Source organism: Acanthopagrus latus, chromosome 17 (assembly GCF_904848185.1).
Source record: "Acanthopagrus latus isolate v.2019 chromosome 17, fAcaLat1.1, whole genome shotgun sequence".
In the NCBI taxonomy this organism is placed as follows: Eukaryota; Metazoa; Chordata; class Actinopteri; order Spariformes; family Sparidae; genus Acanthopagrus; species Acanthopagrus latus.
This window is the reverse complement of record NC_051055.1, coordinates 18,783,381-18,796,276: the sequence shown is the minus strand read 5'-3', so window position 1 is coordinate 18,796,276 and position 12,896 is coordinate 18,783,381. Positions and strand designations below refer to the sequence as shown.

Below are 12,896 nucleotides of genomic sequence, written 5' to 3'. Positions count from 1 at the left end.
TGTTGTTGTAGAACCAAATGTTTTTGACAAGACCTCAAGACGTTTCTGGCAGTGTTTGTAGTGACAAAAACAGGCACTTTAAGCCAAAACACAACCTTTTTTTCAAACCATAACCAAGTGGTTTTTGCACCTAACCCTAACCAGACCGTAACCACAGCCATGTCACAACATACCTAAAGAAATTAAAGTTGTACAGTACTTCACTATATGTGTTTTGTTTTATTCCACCACTGGCTGCTGTACAGGGAAGGTAGTAATTAAAGAAAGGCAGCAGGGGGTGCTGGAAAGTAAGCGTGTCCCATAGGTGTCTGGTCTAATTTAGACCTGTGTGTTCACCAGCACTGTGTCTGTCAATAAAGCTATTTCCTGTCAGTGTCCTTGAGACACAAAACCCCCTTCTGCTCTTTATCTGTAAACTGCCCAGCTACTTACTAATGAATAGATATTGAGTATTTTAAATAAGAAAATGATTGACAGACAGTGTAAACAGGAACACACTTCAGTAGTCTAACAACTACAAAAAAAACCTTCTCACAATCCAGAAGTGTGATTTTTTCCATATTTTTCGATCCTTGTCGATCTATCTGCTTAATATTGTTATTCTGATTTTATATTCTGACCTATGTCGTTTCTACTTGCTGTTATTTTTCTTTCTTCCTCTGTCTTACCCTCTAACCCTAACCCTGAGAATACACAGTGTCATATATTCATGACCATCAAACAAATCCAAGCTACGTACTCTCATTTTCTTATTCAGCCAATGAACAGATTCAAACTACAACACACTCATCATGTTTTATTCAGCAAGCGGCAGGCGTCTAAAAAGACACCGAATGTAAAAGGAATGCATAAAAAGTGTACAAAGGAAACACAGTTTGTGATCGGAGCTATGTTGAATGAACTGAATCAGCCTGAACAGGTCTGTCATGTCAGATGTAGCTGATGTGTGATAGCGTTTAGTCAGAGATCTGTCAGGCACTTCAGATTAAAGGCAAGACCCACTAACTCATTTCAATGAGGGGCCACGGGAGTAACGCTGCTTCCCTCACATCCGCTCCATTCACATGCATTATCCATCATTCTTTCTTCTCCCCACTCATCTTCTCATATTGCACTTATCTCCCTATCTTCCATATTCTCAAGCTATTCACCACTTAAAGGCACAGTTCACCCCGTAATTAGAAATCCATATCTTTACTCTTAGTTCTATTTACCCAATAGATGTGTTCGATGTGTGTTGGCGAGTTTTGAGGACAGTGGCCGTAGAGATGTGTAACTTCATCTTGAACATAATCAAACTAGACGGCAATCGGCTTCAGGTGCTCAAAGGGCCAAACAAATATATTTTAAAAAACTAGAAAACTGATCATAACACGGTTTGTGGATTATCTTCAGTCACAGGGTCTGGATTTCTGGAAGGAAACATTCCTGTTGAGTTTTTCAGATGAATCTTTTGCTGCTTTGAGTCCCACAAGCTGAGTGCCATGTGGTTTCATTATATACGAGATACCTCTATGGTGAATACCTCCAAAACTCAGCAGCTCACACATGAACTATCTAGCTGGATAAACAGTGGTTCAGGTAAGAGGAAGGATCTGTGTTTTGATACTGGGGTGAGTTGTCCCTTTAAAACAAAGCGTGCATATCACCAGGGTTCGCTTCAGATTCAATTCCATAAAACCGACATCCACAACTCATTAAATCCATTACCATCAAGAGCACTTTCTCCAACTTCTTACATCGACTCAAGGCTTTCAGTGACATGTTTCTGTAGATTCTGTTGAATGCATTAAAATTCAGTTCACCATGGAAATATTTCATCAGTTCTCAAAGGATGAGCACAGCAAAAACCATAAATGTAGTCACCATTTGAAGCGTCTCTGAATTAAATTTACATGCTGCTAAAATGTGGGGAAACAAAAATGTGTCTCTTCTCAACAGTTAACTGACAAGGCACAATGTGAATTTGTGAGTGAGTACATTTTATGATTGATTAATGAATGCATTTACCAACTGTGTCCAGTGCTTTAAAACCATTGAACAGAATCGCTGAGATGCACGTGGGCCGCTTGAATTTAACATGAACAGGAAATGACAAACATTCAGGGTCAAAGACTACGACCAGAGGCCCACTGTGTGTGTGTGTGTGTGTGTGTGCTGTCTGTCAATCTAAACACTTCCCATCAGACTCCTCTTTTGCCACTGAGCTCCTCAAAGCTACATGTGTTCACACGTAAGAAATGGTTCCATCAAGCTGAGCTGGTTCTTATATTGTTAACCAGCTGGAAAAAAAGATTTAAAAGATAGCTCTTTTAAGACATAAAGCAGTGACTGTCATAGGGGTGATACAGTGGTGATAAGCCAGAGAAACACAGGGTGGAAAAACAACAGTCTAACTTAACTACACATGGTGGGAACTACTTGCCGAAATGCCGTCTAAGCTACCTGTTAAGAGTCATCTAGGACGCCCACTTTGCAGCATATTCAAGATCAAGGTGAAATACAATCCCCCTCAACAACTTTTCAACTCAAAGAAGGAATCTATAAATTATATTTCTGGCATAATTCATTTTAAAGGTTCAAACACTTATAAATGGGACACCAGTAATTTAAGGTTTAAAAACATACTCTTTGCACCTGCATGTGACATTTGAGCCCACCAGATGGAGACAGAAAACCTGCTGGCCTGCATTTCTCCTCAGTAATACTGATGTGTTCTTTATCTTGTATGGCGCTTTTTCTTATGCGTGCTGGCCAGTGTCTTATCTAGAGAAGAGCACACTTGGAAGATTTCTTCTCTGAACTGCTCGTGATTTTCACCTCTCGACCCGTGGGGCCCTGCGGACAAGGAAATACAGACAAAGACAGGAAATCACAGACAAGGTTTGACACAAAGTCTTATGTTCAGGGGGGGAAATGCTCAAGTTTTGTATTATTTGGTTTAACAAGTCTGTTGGGACTTACTGGTTTCTTGCTGGATTTCTGTAGTATGTCACGGGCCAAAGCCAGAAAGGACTGAAGGTAACAGAGATAAGAAGAAAATGAAAGTCAAGGCATTAGTGGCACAGTAACACATAACCAAAGACACATGCTCATACGCTAAAGATTAATGAGGTATGAAGGCATTGTTTGGTTTTTCCGGCTCACCTCCTCCACATTGATGCTGGACTTTGCACTGGTCTCAAAGAACCTGATGCCGTGATCCTTTGCTAGCTGTTAACAACAGACATGGACCTGATTACAGCAGGTCAGGAGCTGGGTAATAATCACTTCCTGCTTCTTATATAAAGTAAGTGGAAGCGGGTCCATCAAAAACATGCGTGACACACTCAGTCCTTCCTCAAACAACCACGCCCTCTTCTTTTTTCCATCGTCTTGTTCTCACAGTGAAACAACTGACTACTACTGCATGGTTACACTTTTTCAAAGCTGTAATTGTTATGGATCACCTCACCTTTTCTCCCGTATCCTTGGTTACTTTCCGCTTTGCTTCGATGTCGCACTTATTTCCTAGCAGCATTCGACTGACCCCAGCCGACGCATTCTGGGAAAGAAGGAATGCAGGTAATTGATTAGGGAGAGTTATGTTTGCATAGCAGAAAGAACATTTATGAAGAGATCAAACATGAAGTCTGAACTGATTAGAGCGCATTAAACTGCACAAGACGGTTACTGTGCAGCAGCTGCTCAGCAGGAATCCTGTCTCTGTACTGAAGACCAAGATATTCCCACAGAAATGATTAGATAAAATGACTTATTGAAGTAAAATTGGGTGAGTGGGTTGTTGATTTTTATTTAACAGCGATGTAGGGACACACGCATTTGCCATTTTTGTTTCAATTTCGATGAGACTGTGGGCATTTGTATGCGCAGGAACGATTCTCTGTATGAACGCAAACAAATTACTTTTATATCACATTGTCGCCTTCGCACCGATTAAAACAGAATCAAGAGTTTAATGAAAGTTTTATGAAATCCTCTCAGTTAAAGGGTCCATCTGGCAGTATCTAAGTTTGCTGCACACAAGTTGTGTACGATCTAAAGCCTTTTAATGAGAAAGAACCAAAGACTCACACAGCCTGATGGGCAATGGTGGTACTCACTGTATTAATGACATTTTAGATCAGGAACATGTTATTTTACCTGACAAGACATGATTTAACCTGATAAGCGGATATGTGGAGCCAGCATGGGCTATTGTTTGAGAACCTATTGTAACATACAAGTTAAACATATAGTAGTATATATATAGCATAGTTAAGTAGATAATGACATTCCCCCTCACTGCTCTGTACTAAAACCTCCCGAATTTTTTTCTTAATGTTCAGATGTATTCCTATGGTTTACAAAAGATTTGGATTCTGTGTGCCAACTTAATTTACACTGACCCAGTGACATGTATACTTATACTGACACACCTGAACAAACATTTCAAGTGGTCCCTTTATTATGATACCAGGATTATTCAAATAGACCTTGTAGTTGCAAAGATAAACACGTGGAGACACAAAATAGAGGCTGGTTCTTAACAGGTTAATGATGTGTCCATGACTGTCCTGGTAGAATAGGGGTTAAGACTGTAATACTGTAACTGCAACATCAGCAGTTTAGTTCCGGGTCATTCCCCTTGTCTCTTTCAACTATCTACTATCGACTGAAGCCATAAACACATTTAAAATATTTATATAATAAATAATTAGGAGGGTGCAACTGACAGACAACCTCAATTTGCTCAGTAGAAAAAGCCCCAGAGACAACTCAAAGGTAAGAGGGGAAAAGGTGCTTTTCATGTAATTTAGGTGAACTGACCCTTTAAAATCACAAGAAGTTGGCCCATGCTTGAGACTAACATGCATCTAAATGACTAAGCACTATTTTTAAGTCTTTCCTGGCTTTCTTTTGCTGCGGCGGAGTGGAAAGAGACTCACTTCTTTGATGCTCTTCATCCAGTTCTGAATGTTTTCGAAGGACTTCTCGTCCGTGATGTCGTACACCAGGATGATGCCCTGCCACAGAGCGAAGGGGGAGAGACAAAGAGAAGGGATTTAAGGAGTCAGTGAAAGGTACAGAGCGAGCACAAAGGGGCAGTGATGTCAGCCTGATTATCCAGTCTGCTTGTTCGGCAGGCGTCCTGCGCTCACCATGGCTCCTCTGTAGTAGGCTGTTGTGATGGTCTTGAACCTCTCCTGACCTGCCGTGTCCCTGCACACAGCACACACACATACAAAGTGAGAGAATGTGCGCTGAGGCGCGCACATCGTGCATACAACTATTGCAAACATTTCATTTGATTTTACACTGCGATAGCAAGCTGAGTTGACATTGCTCTAACAACAGCCTTATATAACATGAAGAGAGCTTGTGGCGGCCATGTGCGATGGCTTCTTGGACAGTAAACCCTGTCACAAAGTCCTGGTTTGGAGAACAAGAGGGAGGTTCCTCTTTCCCTCTCCGGAACATGACTCAACGCATCACTCAGCGTTATCTGCTTTCAGAGAAAATCTCAACTAAACACCTCTTACCACACTTGTAGTTTCACTTTCTTTCCATCCACTTCAATGGTTTTCACTTTAAAGTCGATGCCTGAGAGGACAGGAAAGGGACAGATAATGAGTTAAATACCTCGGATATGAACTAAAAACACACCCACCCCACACAGCAGGATATATAGGTCAACCCCCTCACACAGGGTGGAGACCTATTCACGGTCAGTCCCACAGGGATTTTGACCCCTGAGTGCACAGACGGTAAGGATAGACCCCAAAGAACGCTGTGTTTTTCGAGTCTTCCTGCTGGATGGACAGGCTGACAGAGGGATAGACAGTGAGAAAGAAGATGGGGGGGGGGGGGGGGGAAGAAGAAGAAAAAAAAAAGAAGGCTGTGCATGCCAGACAGCCAACCATTCTTCTGGGAACGTAGAGATGGTAAAAAAGATAGGAATGAGGGTGGGTGGACCTTCTGAGAGCAGAGTGAGAGGAATGAGATCTGAGGGAGAGATGGGGGAGAGGGTCAGTAGGGGGGAGAGAGATATTCAGTAAGAAAGAGAGAGAGCGAGAGAGAAACAGAGAGAGAAACAGAGAGAGAGAGAGAGAGAAAGAGAGAGAGAAACAGAGAGAGAGAGAGAGAGAGAGAGAGAGAGAAAGAGAGAGAGAAAATTAAGATAAGAGAATGAAGAGGAAAGAAGACAGACAGAGAGAAAGAGAGCTCAGACTAGTTCAGACATGAAATACAACAGTCTGAGGAACCAGTCTGTGCAGTGTTGGGCATCAAATAGAGGAAGAATGACATGTCAGCATTCAGTAAACACTGGCATGTCCCAAAGTTTCACACTCACACACTCACACACACAGAGGCCAGTCATGAGCTAGTGGTGACATGTTAAACATTTCACTCAAACAACGTACCGATTGTGGAAATGTACGTGGAGTTGAAGTTGTCCTCGGCGAAGCGAATGATCAGACATGTTTTGCCAACTCCGCTGTCCCCGATGAGCAACAATTTGAAGAGGAAATCATACTTTTTCGCCATGACCGGAGCTGTTCTTCACAGTTAAAGCAGATCTAAACGGAGGGGGGGAAAGGTGGAGTTATCCCTCTCTGGAAACACTTTTTCATCCAGTCTTCGCTGCTCGGTTGTGATGAAAATGGAGCAGGCTTGTATTAAAAAAAAAGGTTATTCCATGTGAAGAGTGGATCCTCTTTTCCTTTTTTTCCCCTCCTTCCCTCTCAGACTTGTCACCGGTAAATTCCGATCCCCCTCAGTGCCTCTGCGCTCTGTTTGGATAAAGAACACACTCCATCCAAAGTTAGCTAAACCGACCGCGGATCAGTCTCCATCAACGAATCTATTACAGATCCATTTTTGCTTTGCTTTTACAAAAAAGGCAATATTAGTCCGTTTACACACTCACACGCAGTGGCTACGTGTTTTTCTGCCACCTAAAAAAAGAAAAAAAAAAAACTTCGGCCCGGATCCCAGATCCGCTCAGAGGCTACGTAGTGTGGGAGTGCTTCATGGGAGTAACGGCTCGGACCAGCAGGAGCCCGGAGAGGACACAAGATGGCGCCATTTGATCAGAGACCGGTCTTTAAAACACCTGAGAGGACATGGTCCTGAGTTATACTGCCAGATTATATCTAACATGGAGGTTGTACACATAATACAGTCATCACAACGGTAGTTTTCTTTTTCTGTCTTGAAGTCTGTGGAACCATTTTGTCCTGCCAGAACCACTGAGAAAAGGAAGCTGCATTTAATATAAGAAACGGCCTCTAGTGATGTCACTCAGTAGCAGTGTGCATCATGGGCAATCTGGGCGTAAAGTTTTTTTTCCTCTTTTTTTTTTTTTGGAAGCAGTCCACGTTAGCATAACACTGCTATAAAACTGTTGGTCTCATGTTTACAACAAATTAGCAAATCAATACAGCAGAATCAGAGCTATCACCCTTTTAATCACCTGGCGCCTACATCACCCACAATGCAATATAGCCACCGAGTGACATCACTGGAGGCAACATATCAGATTACAGGCAGCTTCCAGCCACAAAAGGCTTTATACTGTATACTTTTTCACAATACCTGTAAACAGACTATAATTTGAAAACTAATGGAGTTTACCTTTAAACTAAGTTACTTTCAAATGAACTAAAGTCAGGAGCATTATATTTTATTTTTGGTACATTTTTTGGTTGTTCACTCTTACAGTAAAAATAACCTACCCTGTTTTATCATTGGTGAAGATAGACCAGAGGAGAAATGTTTCAAACACTTTGAAACTTAATGCAACGTTCCATCATCATGGAGGTGAGTAGATAACGACTGGATTTTGAATGTATGACTTTACTTCAACCCAAAACTTAAAACAATACAATAAAAACAAACACAACAGTTCAGTAGGTGGAACAGAAATGTATATATCCCTATCACTTTTCTTCTTTTTAATTTGGGTGAACTTCTTTAACTGAATTGTATTTTCTGATAAACTTAAGCCCTATACAGTAGTTTACACTGTTGAAATGCTCCTGTCTGAACAAGTTGCTCTGGATACAATTTTACAAGAAAATAAGATAAATTCATCGTTAAAATATTTTAAAGCTACCGTCTTGTGTTTTATAACTGATTATTTATTTATGTATTACCATTATTATTTTCTAGAAAAAGAAAGAAGTCTCTTCCTCTTCTGTCTCTTCCGCCGGGTCTCTGCTCGTCAGCCTGAAGTTTCCGGTGCGTGCGCAGTGTGATCTTCCGGTGAGCGTCCAGACACGCAGACATGCCTGTGAGTAACACTACAGCTTTTTATATTCGCCATCAATCGTTAAAAAGTATTCCAGGGTTAGTGATTTAACGCGATAAAACACCGTGTTGTGTCTCTGCTGAAATCGACGTGTTTGTGTAGCTGTAATATGAATGTAAAGACGAGAAAACCAGCTCAATATGGCGAAACACGTGTACAACAAAAGCAGCCCACGCGCTTCCTTCTCACCACCAGGCACATGTTGATTTTTTTTGGAGGCTAAAAATCAAGTTTTTAGGATGGTGTGGGTCGTGACTATTCAAAAATATTCTATCAGTTTCTTCTCAGCACATTTACTCTCCTTTGTATGATGTTTCCTGTCGTCTGGACGCGCTAACCTTACAGATACGTCGATCTTTGCCTCGTGACATCATGTGGGCAAAGTTTAGTGGCTGCGGACAGAAATGAAACTTATCCTTTTTATTAATTTGAGTAATTTGTACAGTAATAGTAATTTGAAGACTGTATAGAGGATTTTTACTGAATGTCGATGATAAATCTTTTTTTCCCCAATGTCCTTTCAGCTTGCAAAGGATCTGTTGCACCCAACTCCCGAGGAGGAGAGGAGGAGACACAAGAAGAAACGACTAGTGCAGTGTCCTAACTCTTATTTTATGGATGTCAAATGTCCAGGTACGTTAAGTAACAAAATAATACAACAAAAAGCACACACGTACTGAGACTCAAGCTTCATGATAACATAGAATTACTTGTTTTGTGACATCAAACGTAATTTTAGGGGAATTTACTTTTATGCGAATAAAAACAATGTATCTGTAATTTTTAGGTTTAAAATTTGCATTTAAATTATTCTCACATAAATATTGGAATTCTATGTTAAAGCCTTAACTATAATTGCCTATAGACAGATGACTTTAACTTTATAATTATAGCTTACAGCTATTTTGGAATTGTGATTTATTGTATTAATATAATTGATGGAGGTACATCTCATATCTACATTAGACTTATATTAAAATTTTTTGCCTTTATGTGTTGCCCTTTCATTGTTCCCCTAATGATCGGGGTGTCAAATAAGGCATACAGTGACACTTGTGGCTGCCTGCTGAATGAGTTTCAAGTGACTCTTTTAAGCAAACAGCTGCAAGAACACATCTGTAATCACAGAGTTGTGGTATTGGGATATTGTTGGGCCAAACATAGTCTCAAAACACAAAATGAGTATTCAGATGTGTCACTGAATAAACGATCAAGTGAAACACTTAAATATACCTAACTTGTTTTTTTAGTAGTACATGATCATACCATGTTTGCTATGTGTAAGAGTTCATGGCTGCTCCAATCCAATGGTTTGTTTGTGTGTGTTTGTTGTCCGCAGGTTGCTACAAGATCACCACAGTGTTTAGCCACGCTCAGACTGTAGTGCTGTGTGTCGGCTGCTCCACAGTGCTCTGTCAGCCGACAGGAGGGAAGGCTCGCCTCACAGAAGGTACTGGAAAACAAACAAACACGCACAGAGAATAAACTGTCTTACCGGTTAATTTTTAATGAGTCATTCAATTTGAACTCTAATGATGACTTGCATCATGAACCAAAAAGTTCTTGCAGAAGGTGTATGGTAATCATATTATTATTATTATTATTATTATTATTATTATTATTATTATTGTTATTATCATCATCCATCATCATCATCAACAACAACAATAAGCCATCAATCAAAAATGTAACATCTCCACTAGTTTTCACTTTCTTGTAACCAAATTTTGATTGTGTGTAACATTAATATGACAGTATACTATAATGTATTCAAGGTTATCAGATCATATTGTCTATTTGTATATGTGTTTAACATAATCTAATAATAGATCAGTATATATGTGTGTTCTGTAAAACTCTGTTCTGCACATGTCTAAAACTGAGATACAAATCCAGCATGTACAAAAAAAAGTAGTTACTCGTAAAGTCTCATATCTTTAAGACCCAACTTGACTGAATCTGGACTGTATCACCTGATTTGATACCCAAAACCATATATTTTCTTTATTTCATCCATCACTGACAGTAACCTTACATGCAGGATGGCACAGCTCAGACTACTGGTAAAGTGAACAGTATCCTGGTGGCAACAAAAAGCCCCAGGTTCACTGTGTTAATGGGGTCTTGGTAATTCAGTTGATTGCATTTTTTAATAAAATCACATTTTGCAAAATAATTGAACCGGAACCTGGAGAGATTTCCAACGCTTTAGGCAGCATGTACACAAACCCAATATTTAGTTGGGGTTGGGTAATGGAACTTTACTGTGCACTACATCTCTTAGATATTTGCCTTTGTGTTGCCCTTTCAATGTATTGGTCATGAATGGGGTGTCAACCAAGGCATACAGTGACTCTCGTAGATGTGGCAGAAATTCATCTTCTTTGATTTATTTCTACACAGTAAACTGCGAGCACAAATTATTTCTCATTAAAATGTGTTTTGACATATTGTTGGTGATCTGTTGTTTCTGATAAAAGATGGATCAGAATTGGAACACATTCCAGAAATGATGATACATTGTGTACAACATGTTAGTGAATTGTTTGAGCTTCAGGTCAAGGTTTGTTTTTACCCACTCTATACTGGGCTCTGCTGCCGTGGCAACCAAGGGCTTCTCAATGTGCTCAGCTTTGAGTTACTGTGGGTGCAGCTGCAACTATTGTCACTAAAACCACACTCGTTTTTAGGTGATTCAGTCTTTGAAAGGCAGAAAGCAACATGAGTTTTTCTCTTTTACGTTATCTGTCAGTGACGCACCATCCCCATTCTGTTGACTGGCTTTATACTTTTAATCCCAACTTTAATAAGACTGTTGATGCTACCTCGCCTGATGTTGGACTGAATTGTAAACTTCTAAAACACGGTTTCCATCTTTAGGCCGACATTGACTCAACTAACGATTTCCGTGAGGGAGAGGGGTTTAGTTTTCTGTAATTAATCACTAAAGACTGTCTGCCTGAAATTAAAGATAAGTTTTAGGTTGACACTGTGTGTTGCTATGGGCATCCTAATATTTAGTCTATCCAAATTGATGAACAGCATGAATGGAATATTAGTTGCAATACAGCCAAAAGCACCATCAGTAAACACACACTAACATCCATCCATTTCAATCCATCTCTCCTCAGGATGCTCATTCAGGAGGAAACAGCACTAGTTTGACCAGATGTGGTTGGACACAGTTGAGGAGGATGAGAAGAACTTGATGGACATCAAGTAACACTGCCATGGAGCTGATACACCAATGAACACATGGAGAGCAGGAATAAATATTGTAATATAAGAAGTCTTATCTACAGAATACGGACAGAGATGCTTGGCATTGTTAACAGCCCATCAACACCAATATCCATTAATTCTTGTCTCTTAATAAACTTAGGTTGTTTTTTGGTAAAATAATCTTGCATGTTTGTCATCAAGTTTGTTCTCTTTATCTCTTGAAGGTTCTTAGTTGTCATTTGTCTGGTAAAAGACATGTCAGCTCAGGACCCTTTAAAAACTTGCTGGTAAAGATCAGGGAACTTGAGGCATTTGTACAGATGTATGGCCTCAATAGAAGTTGTGAGTGACTTTGTTTGCGTTACACCTTTGATCAGTTAGAGGAAGGTGAGGGTATATAATAAGCCTTGCAGCTATTGCCCAACAGTTGCTCAGCACTATAGATTTATGCAAATTTCCCTAAACACTAGAGCCATTCTAGGAAAGCAGCCACACAGTGGGTGAAATGGCAAATTAACTTCGAGTTTTACCATGTAAAAGCTGCACTCTGCCTCATTGAATGTTGACTGATGTGTATAAAAGCTGGTAATAAATCCAGACACTATCTCTTCCAAGTTAATGCCACATCGAAATCAATATTTTATGTCCAAAGCCAGTGGTGTTGGTTCAGGGCCCGCTCTCAGTATAAAAGAGTGTTGATTCAGGGAAAGTCATCGCTGGTTCTGCTTCTGTTTTCTGATGCTTGTAAAACAGTTACAGTAATGTGACACTAAATGACATCATAATGAACAGTGTGGTTGTGAATTTACATGTGCTTGCAAGCTTCGTGTGAAAATGAAAATGTGAGATGAATTCTTGTGAAGTTGCAAAAAAGAATCGCACTTGCTCGGGGGTGAAAAAAGATTGAGTTAAAGCAGATAAAAATTCCTGTGACAGCATTGAGTTGTACACTGAATAAAGAAACTGAATCAGGAGAGAGTTAGTGAATGATAACTTTCTTGTTGCTATGGTGACATTTTTCTTGTGTCTTGCTTGTGTATTGGACACAGCTTACAAATAAAATCATGGGAAATGGGAATGTGGTTTCGATGTGTGTTCTAGTTACTGATAGACTAATCAAGGATAAACATCCATTCTTCTTTTTATCCATATTCCATTCTTTTGCAGCCATTTTAAACCGCAATTCACACTGTAATTCTGACTTGTACTTTTGACTAAAGCTGTTCTTAGATAAATGGTTATTTATGTAGACACCTTGCTGAACAATCTTGTTTTCATAGCTGGGCATCTACAAAAAAGAGCAATTTAAAGTCATGAAAACTTCTCAGAAGCTGCATATTTTTTCTTGCTTGCTGTAGTGAAGTGTTAATCTTAAGCACCA

At 39.9% G+C, this 12,896-nt stretch overlaps 2 protein-coding genes and 2 non-coding genes across 5 annotated transcripts; 3 read left to right on the top strand and 1 right to left on the bottom strand.

The window, feature by feature from the left end:
- Positions 1 to 776: 776 nt before the first annotated feature.
- rab13 (RAB13, member RAS oncogene family) lies at positions 777 to 7,161 on the bottom strand. Its single transcript, XM_037074105.1, has 8 exons — positions 6,405 to 7,161; positions 5,523 to 5,583; positions 5,142 to 5,202; positions 4,929 to 5,006; positions 3,455 to 3,544; positions 3,148 to 3,213; positions 2,965 to 3,015; positions 777 to 2,838 (listed from the first exon to the last, which is right to left on the bottom strand). Exons 1-8 carry the CDS (start codon positions 6,526 to 6,528, stop codon positions 2,767 to 2,769), a joined length of 603 nt encoding a protein of 200 aa, XP_036930000.1. The 5' UTR covers positions 6,529 to 7,161; the 3' UTR covers positions 777 to 2,766.
- A 982-nt stretch (positions 7,162 to 8,143) lies between these two features.
- Positions 8,144 to 11,695, top strand: rps27.2 (ribosomal protein S27). Of its 2 annotated transcripts, none has more exons than XM_037074106.1 (4): positions 8,144 to 8,275; positions 8,818 to 8,926; positions 9,633 to 9,743; positions 11,425 to 11,695. In XM_037074106.1, the coding sequence occupies exons 1-4, from the start codon at positions 8,270 to 8,272 to the stop codon at positions 11,451 to 11,453; spliced, it is 255 nt and encodes an 84-aa protein (XP_036930001.1). In that variant the 5' UTR covers positions 8,144 to 8,269; the 3' UTR covers positions 11,454 to 11,695. The 2 variants fall into 2 exon arrangements, with proteins under 2 accessions (XP_036930001.1, XP_036930002.1); XM_037074107.1 differs by lacking the exon at positions 8,144 to 8,275 and adding an exon at positions 8,313 to 8,331.
- LOC119006864 lies at positions 9,278 to 9,409 on the top strand. Its single transcript, XR_005070917.1, has one exon. It is a non-coding gene; the product is annotated as a small nucleolar RNA SNORA13 (small nucleolar RNA).
- LOC119006866 lies at positions 10,583 to 10,714 on the top strand. Its single transcript, XR_005070918.1, has one exon. It is a non-coding gene; the product is annotated as a small nucleolar RNA SNORA13 (small nucleolar RNA).
- Positions 11,696 to 12,896: the final 1,201 nt, after the last annotated feature.